The 14,046-nt window shown below is 52.5% G+C and overlaps 1 protein-coding gene across 2 annotated transcripts in view; it reads right to left on the bottom strand.

The window, feature by feature from the left end:
• Positions 1-14,046, bottom strand: part of JARID2 (jumonji and AT-rich interaction domain containing 2) — a 294,431-nt gene that overhangs the window by 14,772 nt on the left and 265,613 nt on the right. Inside the window, exons 8-12 of one of the 2 annotated variants that reach the window (XM_004382977.2) lie at positions 11,043-11,548; positions 7,530-7,622; positions 4,079-4,197; positions 3,882-3,952; positions 2,654-2,768 (exon numbers count right to left, since the gene is read on the bottom strand). In XM_004382977.2, the coding sequence (XP_004383034.1) occupies positions 2,654-2,768; positions 3,882-3,952; positions 4,079-4,197; positions 7,530-7,622; positions 11,043-11,548 (904 nt within the window). The remainder of the gene's footprint in view (positions 1-2,653; positions 2,769-3,881; positions 3,953-4,078; positions 4,198-7,529; positions 7,623-11,042; positions 11,549-14,046) is intronic. The other variant, XM_023737473.1, reaches the window with a different exon arrangement.

Here is a 14,046-nt window from a genome sequence, read left to right as displayed (position 1 = left end):
AGAAAATCAGCCTGCATGGCCCGTGCTGTCACTACGGTATTTCCCTTCGTCACCTCGGGGGTACATGGCGTGTCACAGCGACCTTTTCAGATGAAGAGACAAAGGATCTCTGGACCACGAGTCCACAGCCTCAGGCTGCCTGGGCCTGCTACAGCGACCCCTACAGGAACGGCCCTGATGGTCGACACTCCTGGCAGAAAAAGCAGCTCCTCACCCCAACGGGGACCGTCCCAGTGGTCCACTCTCTGGCCATCAGGTCTACCCATCCTGCACCTCAAGATCACTGTCGGTCTCGGCTCCTACGGCCTGGCGGCATACGCTCGCAATCTCGCCCCCAAAGACAAGCTGCCCAAAGTTCAAGACCATCTTCCTCGGGACACGGACGCTTCAGCTGGTTTGCTTCATGCACTGCCTGTTTCTCAACACGGCCGCTCACTATAACGTGGCCTAGAAGCAGGGCAAGTTCTAACAGACGGCGGGAGACACTGGCTCCTTGGAGGAAGAAGTTTGGTTCTAAGACTTGTTTATTTTAATAAAGAATGCTTAATCTCCCCATTAGGATGATAAACACAGTTACTGGGGGATGAAGGCAGAGGCGGTAGACTCTCAGACTACAAGACATCTGATAATTGGCAGTAAATTCCCATCTGCCACTGTAAACAAAGACACAGAGAGCCCAGCCCACTGATCAGAACTGCCTCTTAGAGGAGAGAGAGGGGTTACATTACAGGCAGATAGCCACCCAGAATGCACAGCCCCTCAACACATAAACCGTGCAGAATAAACACGTGCCTCTCGGCACAGCAGGAACCAGTTCGCCCACGAACAATCTACTCTTCCTATACTCACGGGCTGCCACGTACAGGACAGGTTATATCAGGTCAGCAGAACGCAAACAACAGTCACCGCTACTGACCCACTTTCTGCTTGTCTTTCCCTTGCCCCTTCCCTGGCTCGGTGTTTTACTTCCTGGGCCTGTCTAACCTTTGCCTGAAGGATGAACCTCAGGAGGGACCTCATTACTGAGCTATAAGGATGTCCAGGCACCATACTCTCAGGGTTTCTCCAGTCTCTGTCAGATCAATTAAGTCTGGTCTTTTTTTGAGTTAGAATTTTGTTCTACATTTATCTCCAGCTCTGTCTGGGACCCTCTATTGTGAACCCTATCAGAACGGTTGGTGGTGGTAGCCGGGCACCATCTAGTTATGCTGGGCTCAGTCTGGTGGAGGCCATGGAAGTTGTGGTCCATTAGTCCTTTGGACTAATCTTTCCCTTGTGTCTCTTTTTTTTTTTTTAATTGTACTTTAGATGAAGGTTTACTGAGCAAACAAGTTTCTCATTAAACAATTAATCCACGTATTGTTTTGTGACATTGGTTGCCAACCCCATGACATGTCAACACTCTCCTCTTCTCTACTTTGGGTTCCCTACTACCAGCTTTCCTGTCCCCTCGTGCCTTCTCGTCCTGACCCCTGGGCTAGTGTGCCTGTTAAGTCTTATTTTGTTTCATGGGCCTGTCTAATCTTTGGCTCAAGGGTGAACCTCAGGAGTGACTTCGTTACTGAGCTAAAAGGGTGTCCAGGGGTACTAGCCAACTTTTTATGGCAATGTTACTACTGTTTCTTATCTTTAATATGAAAAAACTCTTTGCATCAACAACAAAGAAAGAATATCCCAGAAGAAATAACAGAGATCACTCAGTGAAGAATCTGGCCTTGCTCACAGGACACATCACTTGTTTCTTTAACTCTATCTCTAGCGGCACCTGCAAATGTCAGGCACATTCATGGTGACACCACTGCTGTGCCTGTCACAGAAACGCTACCCTGAATACAGGTGCCCAGACAAGCGTGATCATCTGACCGCAAGAGAGCCTTGGCCAAAGGTCAGGGTGTGGCCTGCACGGTAAAGAATTTGGCCTTGCCTGAAGAGAAAGTCTGGCCTTTCCCTTGGCTTTGGGGAGGTGATCTGTGAGCCCTTGGAATGTTACGTTTGACAGGTAAGTGTTCGTTTACCTTGGGGCCTTGAGTCATACTGGAGAGGCTAACAATGTGACTTAAGGTGGGGGCTTTGGGTCATGAGGCATCAGCGACCTGGAAACTGAGCTCAAGCATAATGGGCAATCAATTGATCAATCAATCATGCCTACATAACAGAGCTCCAATAAAACCTCTGAAAACTGAGAATCGAGTGAGCCTCCATGGCTGGTGATACTCTGCGTATTGCCACACCCAGATTCCAGGAGAATAACACATCCTAAACTCCACAGGGAAAGGACAGTGGAAGTTCTGTGTTTGGTATTTCTCCTGGAGTCTGCCCTGCCCACCAGCTGGTGTCAGTCTGTAATAAACCTGAACCACAAGTGAACAGCTTGCAGTGAGTTCTGGGCGCCCTCGTGAATTATCGAACTGAGGGTGATTTGGGGGGACCCTCCTGACCTTGTTCTTGGTGTCAGAAGTGAGGGTGCTGTTAGTCCACCTCTATGCAAAGATACAAGCAGGTAATTCACAAAAGGAAGAGGAACGGCCAATAAGCATATGAAAAGATGCCCGCCCTTGCTAGTCATCAGAGAAAATACAGAGGTGGGAAATCCTAGGCTGTGACAGTCCACAGGTACCAGAACCGAAGCGTGAGCGAGGCCGTGGGTACTCACCAAATGCAATCAGCACCAGTGTGTAAGTAGTCAATATATGGAAGGTGATTTTGGTCTCGAGACCAGCATGAGGTAGAAAAGACCATGCCAATATTTAGCCAGGGAATAGTCACTCCTAAAACATAAAGAGAAAAAGTTACTTCAAAGGATTCCAACAATATATTACAGTAACAGTAATTAAAAACCCCTTTTCTTCCCTGAAACAAGAAGAGAAAGCAACAAACCAGGCTCGCTCAGAAGAAGGGATGTGTTCTTTCCTGTTAGCTACACAGAAATTCAACCAAGAATACGGGCACTGTCTGAAAACAGGCGTAAAAGAACATCTTAACTCACGAGGTGTAAGTTGGGCCCGAGCAGCCCTGGTGGCGAACTGGTTCAGCACTAGGCTACTAACAGAAAGGTCAGTGGTTTGAACCCATCAGCCACTCTGTGGGAGAAAGCTGTGGCAGCCTCTTTCTGCAAAGATTACAGCCTTGGAAACCCTATGGGGCAGTTCTCCTGTGTCCTACAAGGTCACTATGAGTCGGAATCAACTTGAGAGCAATGGGTTTAGGTTTTGGGAGGTTTAAGTTGGGACCAAGGAATAGGAGTATGAAGACGGTATCAACATTGAACCTCAATACTGTGAGCTGAGGTTCCAAGCTTAAGCTCCTGTTTGTGGGGAAATTCAGCACTGTGGTTTAGAGTTGCCTTGAGTAACTGACCCCAACTAGGGTGAGGCTGGCCACAGGGTTCCCTGGGCTTGGGTCTAAGTATTTCTCTAGCAACAGCTTCCTGACCGTCTCCTCCTGAGGGCCTAGGCTTCAGTGACGGAAACCTCCAGAGGCCCTGGCTTTCCCTAATACCTGCCAAGAATTGATCACTTACGAGCTTAACTGGAAACCATGTAGGAGCCTCAAAACGTCTGGCTTTTAGCTTTATAGGTACCACTTTTGAGGTTCAAAGTTCAGCATGAAATTTCTGCCCTGCTTCAAGATTCTGGGAGTTGGTTCACTCTTCACATTTTTATTGACTTCATTCCTTCTGTTACAGTCCTGTCTCTTCTAGAAATCAAATATTCTAGAAATGATTATATACTCTCTACTTCAATATCCCTGTCCGTTTTAAGGCTGTCTTCAGTTGAAGGAATCATCCCAGTGCTAGCTCTCCGAGGGGAGGAATTCACTCCCAAGCTGCCCAGGGAAGGGAGAGCCAGCCACCCTGAAGATGGCTGGGGCAGCAGGCTTACCAGGCACAGCACCGAGGTGACGCAGGATGGATCCTGTGTTATTGGGGAGGACTGTGAGGTTCCATCCATGCCTGTGGAGGGAAACCAGAGGGACGTCACACACTCACGGTGGAACCAGAACACTAGAGAAGATGCTGGCTGTGGAAAGTGAAGCCCGGGCATCCGTCAGAACTCCAGACAAGAGAGTCCAACTTTACCTTGAAAACGGCTCTGATTTTCCCACAGGGAATCCGCTTCCATGCGTGTTAGTGTCCACCTTCCCGCAGTGGACGGCCACGTGGCAGTCTTTCTCTTCCACTAGCCTCCAGTACTCTTGCTGCAGGGAAGGGAGAGGGCCAGTCAGCACTAACCCTGGGCTCTACCCAGGATACAGTTCAACCGAACAACACAGAGACATCACAGAACAGATACCATTTCAAAGGGTTTCGCCATGTGTCTCTAACAGAACACAAACGAAAACAATGACGACGGGAAGACGGCTAAAGACGCCCCACTATCCTTCTCCGACTGTAATTAATAGAGCCTCCAGGTCTAATGTAACATTGTCCGACTCGCTTGCTTTGGTCACATCATCGGGAGGGATCACCTGCTAGAGGAGACATCGTTTGGTGAAGGAGAGGGTGAGCGAGGGCGAGGCAGACCCTCGGTGAGACGGACTGACGAACAGCTGCAACGATGGACACGGTCATGGATTGGACTGTGTCCCCAAAAACGTGTCAACTTGGCTAGGTCACGATTCCCACTGTTGTATGACCCTGTACCATTCTATCATCTGATGTGATTTCCCTGTGTGTTGTAAATGCTATCACTATGATGTGATGAGATGTATTAGAGGCAGTTATACTGATGAGGTCTATAAAACTAGATAGTGTCCTAAACCAACCCCGTTTGAGATGTAAAAGGGAGAAGCAAGCAGAGAGACAGGGGGACCTCATATCACCAAGAAAGCAGTGCCGGGAGCAGAGCACATCGTTTGGACCCAGGGTCCCTGCATGGAGAACCTCCTAGTCCGAGGGAACACTGATGAGAAAGCTGACAGAGAGGAAGCCTTTCCATGGAGCTGACACCCTGAATTCAGACTTCTAGCCTCCTAAATTGTGAGATAATTAATTTCTCTTTGTAAAAGCCATCCACTTGTGGTATTTCTGTTACAGCAGCACTAGGTGACTGAGACAGACTCTAACATGCCAAAATGGTGAGGATGATGCAAGAACAGGCAATGTTTCATTCTGTTGTACGTGAAGTTACCATGAGTCGGAATCGACTCGACGCCAACTCACAACTAGATCTAACATCTAGACATACACAGGCACTAAACACATCTAATAACCTGGACTCCTGACTGCTACTCCAGGTGATCCACCCTGGCTGCATGCGGGATAGTCGGAGGTAGTGAAGGAACACTTAACGCCCAGGCTATAACCCAAGCGAACCAAATCAGAAATGCGGGTGGCAGTAGGGGGTGGCTAAAGCCCATACACCGGCAGTTGTAACAAGCTTACTGGGTGAATTTCACAAGTCTGGTCTAACCAAGGGTGGGGGTAGAGAGTCAGAAACGTGTCTGCAAACAGGTAAGCAGACGTGCTCCATCTCCTCTGAGTCCCTCTCCCGCACTCAGAGGCACCTTTCTCACTCTGTATTCAGTCTTCACTCCAGAACCACAACCTCACCGTCCCTAATCCGGGCAAACCTGCTAAGCTGTGACCATGAGTGTATTTCAGGGCAGCGGCCGAACTAACACATGCTTAGCATCACATGGTACTATCTCAAGGAAGGCCTGCTAACGTTACCAATACAAGTTCCCACGACCCTGTAAATTCCATAGAGAGGGGACAGCTCAGGAGTCGACAGCCCACAACTCAACAACGAATTCTGACATCATGAGATGACTGGATCCTGAAGCTGATTTCCTTGAGTGCCAGGACGCAGCAACAGTCCATCACAGGGGGACAACCCTGCGACCCATACCACCACGCCACTGAGACTGAGCACAACCTCTTGGCAATTTGTAACGATGTGGGGAGACCAGGTGCTGACTGCCACCAAGAGGAAGGCCTAGACTTCTCTAGAAGAGCCAGAGCACAAGCAGCTTGACAGCCCTGAACTGAAATTCTAGATTTTAGCAAGTCTTCCCTTTGTGTTTTAATATTTATGCAAGAGGTGAAGCAAAGCCAGCAGAGAAGTCCGAGGAAATTAATTCCCCAAGGAAATGGTGTAATAAAATAAGCTAACCGTTCTTATACTACTGATTGGAGTAAACCCCTACGCTCTCAGATGACGCCCACAAAGACATATATTGTACGACAAAACTCTCCTTTGCCAGCACAAATTTCCTTCGGACACCCCTACCACAAAGGTCATAGGCCCCAGGAAACAGCTGTGGCAGCCACGTGCCCCAGAATCAGGACCCAGTTGACACTGGGGTTGGTGGAGGGTGACGTGGGGGCAACCCCAGAGTAGTAACCACAGCCACATGGTGGGTGGGGGGTAAGCCAAAGTGGGGATGGAATGGGGTGGAGGTGTCTGTCTACAGCGTGGGGTTCAAAGGCAGCACCGTGGGTAGAGGGTTAAGACAGACCAGGCTGATGAACAGAGACCCCAGGCCTAAAGGGAATGCAAACCAAGCTACGAGCACAGTGGAATTCACCACAAACAAGGCTTCAGCACCAGGACCGGCTTCCTGGGCTTCTTCAGATAGTTACAACACCACACCCGACCAATTCCATGTGTACAACGGACCTGGTCTGGCTAGGGCAGTCCTGTCCCACACCCTGGGAAACCTCGCATGTCCTGGGCCAAGCAGGACGGCTGGCTGCCCTCGAGGTCAGCGTGCACACGCTGGACACACCCACACTGAACTGTACTGAAAGGTGGTGGCACACACAGTCACAGACCAGGAGGAGACAAACGAACACTGCTACATTGAGAGACAAGCTGCAGTCCACACACGCCTGCTTCCCAGCTGGCAGCCGCCCTGTCAGCCACGACCCAAGTTTGGTTTCTTTCCCTTTAAATGACCAAGGGTTGTCAGGGGCACGCCGACGTCAGCCTCGAGTTCACACGGCCTCAGCTGGGCACCAGCGAGGGAGGAAAATAAACAGACCTAGGCTCCGTCCTGTAGCACCTTGTACAAAATCAGCTCCTAACTGGTCTGGGCAGAGAGCTGCGCGAGGCCTTTGGAACCTCACACTAACTCAAAGAACAGAGTTGGCAGAAGCACAAAAATGGCAACCTGCCAATCCCATTTAAAAAAAAAAAAAAGCAGGAGAAAAGAAAAGCACAACTGTGGTTTCCAGGGACTCCAAGCATTCTCTTGGATAACACGCAGAGGATGGAGAGAAGCAGCCGCGGGTGTGTAGCCGTGGGGCTGGGCCCAGAGTTAACCCTCGGACTCTGCATTTCACAGCCCCCGGATGTGGGCAGGCCAAGGAGAAGCCAGGGGGTTCCCTCTTCAGAATGCTGTTTCTGACTTCTGAACCACGCTGAGATTGTAACACAAGTGAAAACTGTTGGCCGCCCCCTGGCACACATTCAATATGGCGGACAAAGTTCGTCAAGGTTCACGTCCTCTCAGGCCACCAGGCATCAGGAGGCCAGAGGGATGGAGCCCAAAGGTGCAAGAGGCAGGACGGGGGTCACTTGACTCACCTCAATTTCGGCTGGTGCAGGCTCCTTGCTGAAGCACATGTTCATGATATTTCTCGCTGTTCGATAAAAAGTTGTTAAAGAAACAGACCTTCCCTGAAAACCAAACAAACACAGCAGAGTCAAGTTTAAGAAACAAGAGCTAAATCTTAACTCCAAATGAAGCCACCGCCGCCCACCTCAGGCCTCTGCCCTCGTACTTCCTGGGTGCCACAGCCAGTGAGACTCCGAGTTAAAGGTGCTTAGAGAAGGCAGGAAGGTATTCTCCAAGAAGCCTCTCCTAGAAGAGTCATCCGTGCCAACAACAGGGGACTGAAAACACCACTAAGCATCGCCACCCCCAGGAGCAGGCTGACACGTCATCCTCCAGAGAGAGAGGCGCTGAGGACTGAAGGCCAGAGGAGATGACCATGTGCGGCCTGAGAAGAACTTCTAAGAACCACAGCTTTCGCTTTACGGGAGAAATGGGTGCAACACAGAGCAACAGGCACCAGTTCTCCGTTTACTCCCTGCGGGGCGGTAGGAAGGCCGCACCCTGCCTAACTTAGCCAACCTCCCTTACGGCCCAGACGTCCAGTGAAGACACCAACAGCATCAAGACTGCAACTGGCTGCAACTCGTGCACCAGGATCCTGGAGACAGGAATGGAGCACCTGTCTGTCAGAGACCCCTGGAGGTCCCCAAAGACAGAAAATGAGGGTGACTTCCACACCCTGAGGGTCTCGCCACATGAAAACTGGCCAGGTGGGCAGCCTGGCCTGGTTAACCTGAGGGAGGCAGCAGTTGACCCCTCTCTCACCACAAAAGCCACTCACTGTCCCCTTTGTGTTCCCCTGCGGCTGGCAGGGGAGAGCCTGCAGAGCTTCAGACTGCTAACACCCCCCTCTGAGGTCCTTCCCCAGTAATATTCAAGATGAATTGCTCGCTTTGGGAAAATACCTTCCTGCTTCTTCTAACAGACGCGTCACTTGTTAACATTTGGGAATCCTGAATTGTTTCCTGTTTTAACTATCACAGAGAAAATATTCTTTCCTACAGAGGCATCTAAGATCCCCATTTCCCCCTTTCTTGGCCGGGCACTTCCATTCCTTTGTTCCAGAAGCATTTATTGAGCGCCTATGGTGTACTAGGCCCAGTTCTCCAGACAGGAGACAGGGCAGTGAAGAAAACAGACAAGCTCTCCACCCTCGGGGGCTGCCTTCCATGTGGGGAAGGCAGCCTTTAACCCAGGAGACACCAGGCAGACGCAGTTACAGACCGTGGCCAGGGAGGGCGCTCAGGGCCGGCTTTAATAGCAGGTGTCATCTGAGCATCTCCAGAAAGAGCAACAGGTTCTAGCAGGGGTTCCGCACTGTCCTTCCTTTGGAACTTTAGGGTGAGAAGTACAGTCACAGCGGTTCAGCACGTAGATTTTGGCGTTTGGCTTTGCTTTCAACTTTATAAGGAACTAAATGGGGTTCTAGCAAAAAGAAAACACTTCCATATGGTTTCAAACTTCTCCCAACACTGTTTCTTACAAAATAAAAACAGAATCACTACAAAGGACCTGCTTCTGCACCAAGTAAGCAGAGTGCAGCGGACGGAGAACCTGGAATTTGAAGACGCTGCCACCTGGTGTTCAACACCTCAGGTCCTGAGCGGCTGCAGGGAACCCCGTGACCAGGCCCCACTGGCTGAGCAGGGGCCCTCCGGCCGCACCTCCACGGCCACCAGACCACCACCATCAAGCTCCACCTAAAGACACCCTTGGACGGACCGTTTTTTCAAAGAAGTCTTAACTTGATCTAACTCAGTCTCACAGCATTACCCTTCTTAACTAAATAGTAACACACGCTGAATCCTCTCTCGTTTCATGGGTCACAGGTTTAACGAGTGGCTTTAACTGACCAACAGTATAGGCGGCCTGCTCCAGGAACGTGCAGTAAACACCCAAAAAAGAGCTCCAGAGTTTATTCATAGCCTGTGCGACTTCTCCTTTTTCACGGAAACATTTAACACTTCAAGTCCAAGAAGGCTACCATCAGGCTGCAGACGGTCTTCTCCGACCTGGCGTGCCATCTCTACAGGCAACACTGTTTTCAGCAAAGACGACCCTTTCTGGGTCTAAGAAGAGAATAACTTGTGGGCAAGCAGGATCATCTCTTTCCAGAACAGTGCAAGAGCTTAAAGTCTAGGAGAAAAACTAAAAGTGTAGCAGAGGGCAGAAGGAGTGTGAAATCTGGCCCTGGACTCAGACAGCCAACAGACGGAATACCCTACAGACACGCCACAGATTCCTGCTGGGTATTTCTGAAAAGTCTCAGCCGCTCAGAAGCAGGGCCCTGAGCCGGCGTCTGTGGTGAGGTCATGGCAGGGGGCCTGGTGGGTGTGTGAGGTGACACCCCCATTCTGACCGGACTCTAACAGGCAATTTCAAAGGCAACGGAAACTAACTAGCCCACACACAACACGACTACATCAAGAGGGTGGGGACTCCCTGGGTAAGGACCCCCGAGGCCTCACCACAAAGAACTCTGCTCCTAATAAACCCAGAACTGGATCGCCGGGGTGAAGCGTGCACCCCTGAAACCTTGGGCAATTCTGATGACGATTTGGAGGGCACAGCCGGGGCCCGCAGGCTGGGGGGCCTGATCTCCTGCTCCCTACAGGCACGAGAGGGAGGCAGCCCCAGGGGGGCCAGGCCGCCAAGCTAAGAGTCAGCGGGACTTCGCCTCACTTCTTGGAGGAGTCAGTCTTCTCGGGCAGCTGGTGCCGCAACAAGATTTGGCAGAACTGGGGAAAACACTGCGCACGCTTCCTTTGCCAGTTCCTCCCCGCCCGCCCTCGGCAGCGTGTTAATGGTGCCATCGGCGTTGACAGCTTTATCAGGGGACTGCTCTCCCCAGGAGGGGCTGGCAGAGCCGGGCTGGGAGCAGGGGGCGGCAGGCTGCGAGGAATGATGAGGAGGAGGGTGGGAAACGTGAGGGTCTGGCCAGTCTGAGAAGCCCCGGCCCCTCCGGGCAGCTCAGGTCCACCAGAGCGGGATGATGGGGTCAGAGCGGCAGACACACGTGGGCGCGGAGGAGGAACTCAACGTACTCTGGTTGCCTCGCCACCTCCCGACACACTGTTCACTGGATGAAGCAAACCACGGCCCAGACGACGAGGGGCTCGCCAGTGGCAGAGCCAGGCTGGCCCACAGCTGGCCGGCTGTCCTCAGGCCTGACCACCCGGACACTCCACACCCCGACACTCCGCACATTCCTCTATTATAAACGGGCATGTCCCAGGGAAGGCTGCCTGGCTGCTTCCCTGCCCTGTGGTGAGGGCACCCCTTCACTCTACCAGGGCATTCTAGGGCACACGTCCCGTCCACACAATCCCCTTCCCACCCCATCCCTGCAGCCTGGGGCGGGGGTGCAGGGCATTCTAGGACACCCGTCCCGTCCACACAATCCCCTTGCCGCCCCATCCCTGCATCTGCCCCTGTGGAACCTGACATGGGGCAAGGGTGCAGAGCAGGTGCAGGAGGCCTACCTTATATATACATTTGTGGAAGTCACTGAGGACGCCTTTATCCTCCTCCTCCTCCTCCTTGACCACCTCCTTTTCCTGAGCAAAGAGCCGCCGCCGGCCGGTCTTGAGCTGCGCCTGGCCCACCTCCTTGAGCTTGCTGCGGAAGCCGTTCCTGTGGGCCACGCCGTGGATGAGCCCGTTCTTGGGCTCGAAGCGGGGCAGGGAGTGGAACTTGCTGTGGTCGTGCTCCATGTGGCCCTCCAGGGGCCCCTTCCGCCGCTCCAGGCTCTCCTTCTCCATCAGCACCTCCTTCTCCAGCCGCCGGTGCTCCTCGGGCGACAGCGAGTCGTAGGAGAGCAGGTACTGGCAGTAGGCCTCCTGGAGCTTGGCCAGCCGGTCCTGGGCTGTCTTGGGGATGCGCAGCATGTCTGCGAGTTTGTTCCATTTTTTGAGGTCAGTCACTTGCTGCATGCCGCCCATCTCGTTAATCAGCCGGAAAAAGCAGGCCAGGTCGAGCTCACAGCCTCCTGGGACGGAGCAGCCAGGAAGGACAGGGGAGGGAAACACAGGGCGTGACCAGTTAAAATGACAAGCAAAAACAACTTCTTCATCCCACAGACAGCTCCCGAATGCCTACTACATGCCTGGGACTCACAGGCTGTGAGCTTATTAGAACAGCCAACAAAATTTCTGGCCCTCAGGGTGCTTACGTATTGGAGAGACAGACATTAAATGCTGCTGGGTAAGGGTCACGTGCTGTGACGCTGAATAAAGCAGATGAGATGAAGGGCGAGAGGAAGAGGCGGGTGGCCAGGGAGGGTGGTCCCGAGCGGGAAACACTGAGGCACACACGTGACTGGCAGGAGGTCCTGCAGGTGTGTAGGGGGCACATTCCAGGGTCTGGAGTCAGCACAGCCCTGCTGCTGCGCCCTGACACACCAGGAAGAAGCAGGTCAAGGATTCGGAGCCCGTTGCTGGTAATGAGGGAGGGACAGGTCCTGGCTCAGCCCCTGGCCACACAGGGGCCCCAGCATCCGTCAGGACAACCTCGACATCAGTGAGCTCAGCCACACGACACCTGTCTCAGTCCCCCGGCTCCCTTCCCAACACACAGAGTAATTTATTTTTAATCCCACTGCTTTTCCAGGGTGACAGGAAGCAATGGAGTGAGGGCACATGGGCCGTCTGTCTCTCAGCTCCTACCACGGCCCACTCAGACAGACAGACTGCTTGAAACAGAAAGAGACATACTCCCATTTCCACTACGTCCATTCATCAAATGACAGAACTGGACAAGTGCACAAAATTCAAATGTGTTTACATGCAAGTCCCAGGGACCCGACCTAGATGTGGCCCAGAAACACTACCTCCCTCTGACCACTGGTTCCCATAGGCTATTTTGAGGTAAATATTCAATAAAATGCTAGGTGAGCAAAGAGAAAATTAAGAAAACTATGAATTTGTAGACGGTGGAGATGTATTTATGGCTCCTGCAACCTAACCCTCAGAACCCCCCTCAGTGCCTGGAGCAGGCCAACCCAGCAGACACCCGGCCCTGCGGAACCCAGTGAGGGCGTGGACCATCATGACAAAGAGTCCGCCCGTCTACCACCGAGACCGGAGCCTGGGAGTGAAAGCTCCTGAATTCCATTTACTGCACTTGAACGGTGGACTTGGCTGTCTGTGGGCAAGTGAGTAGCAGGGGGATCATCACTGAGGAAACCTCCCCAAACCAGGGAAATGAGGGTGCCTGAGAGTCCATGGTCCACTCGGGTTGCAAAGACTGTCAGTTGCAGGCGGGACCCCGGCCATTCTGTCCTGTCTCTTGGAGGCAGAAAATGAAAGGAGTCACACAAACCTTGCCGAAGGAGCTCAGGTAACAGGTCAACCAAGAAAGGAGGAAACTGGAAATGCTGTCTTTTTCTGCAAGTTCTCATCGAGTCATTTACGACTCGTGAAGACCGCATGTGTGTCAGAACAGAACTGTGCTCCACAGGGTTTTCCTGACTGTCATCTTTACGGAAGGAGATCGGCCAGGCCTTTCTTCCACTGACCTGCTGGGTGGGATTGAACCACCAACCTTTCGGCTAGTAGCTAAGCGTTCCATCATTTGCACCGCGGAGGGCATCTTTTCTGTAAGCAGATCACTATCGTCCAACAGCACTTGGAGTGATACACTGCTTGCAAATAAGTTATTCCGTGCAAGCCTCACCAACTATGATCCCCCCTCATTTAAAAAGAGGAAACAGACTCACGGGGGTCGACATAGAGAGGCAGGAAGTGGGTTAGGAGCTAAAGGCCCTCAGGTCCCCTCTCACCACAGCCATGCTCTCTCTCTCTCCCGAGGCTCAGAGTCGCCAAGGGTGTGTGTTTTCGGGGTGCGGGGGGGGGGGGGTGTGCACACTGACATACATACACACGACAAGGCACGCCCATCCCGGTGGGTTCTGGGAAGTTACTTCAAAACTACTAAGCACCTCCCACAGCTAATGGTTGAACCCAGATCCGTAGGTCTGAGTCCAATCCAGCCACGTGCCAGGTTGGTACCCCTTTCCAAGATTACTAAAATGCTGTAAACTCTTACGTCATGGCAAAGAGCATAAAAACGTACACTGTGGTCGCCTTTCGTGACTCAAGGTCACCCAAACAAACTTCACACGGAGACAAGGTTGCTGGTGGTCACCGTCAATGCCATCTGTGCTGCTCACCTGCCCACAGACAACCTCCACGTGCGCAGCAGGGAGGGGGAATCGGGGACACTTTACTCTGGCCCCCAGGTGCCACTCTGGTCAGGAGACGCCCGGGCTGTGCACTCCCATCTCTGGGTGTCCCAGGGGCCCGGGCACTCACGTGGGGCAGCCTACAACCACCCCAGGCGCTCTTCCACGGCTGAGGCTTCTCGGCAACCATGCCCGGCTCTGTCCCTGCAGCCCCATGTCACGGTGTCTATGGCGTGTCATCCATGACAGGAGACCCCAAACCAAGAATCCTTTCAAATTAGGCGACTCTCACACAGGCCTCCACC

This window comes from Trichechus manatus, unplaced genomic scaffold (assembly GCF_000243295.1).
Source record: "Trichechus manatus latirostris isolate Lorelei unplaced genomic scaffold, TriManLat1.0 scaffold00103, whole genome shotgun sequence".
Taxonomy (NCBI): Eukaryota; Metazoa; Chordata; class Mammalia; order Sirenia; family Trichechidae; genus Trichechus; species Trichechus manatus.
This window is presented reverse-complemented; position numbering and strand designations above follow the sequence as displayed.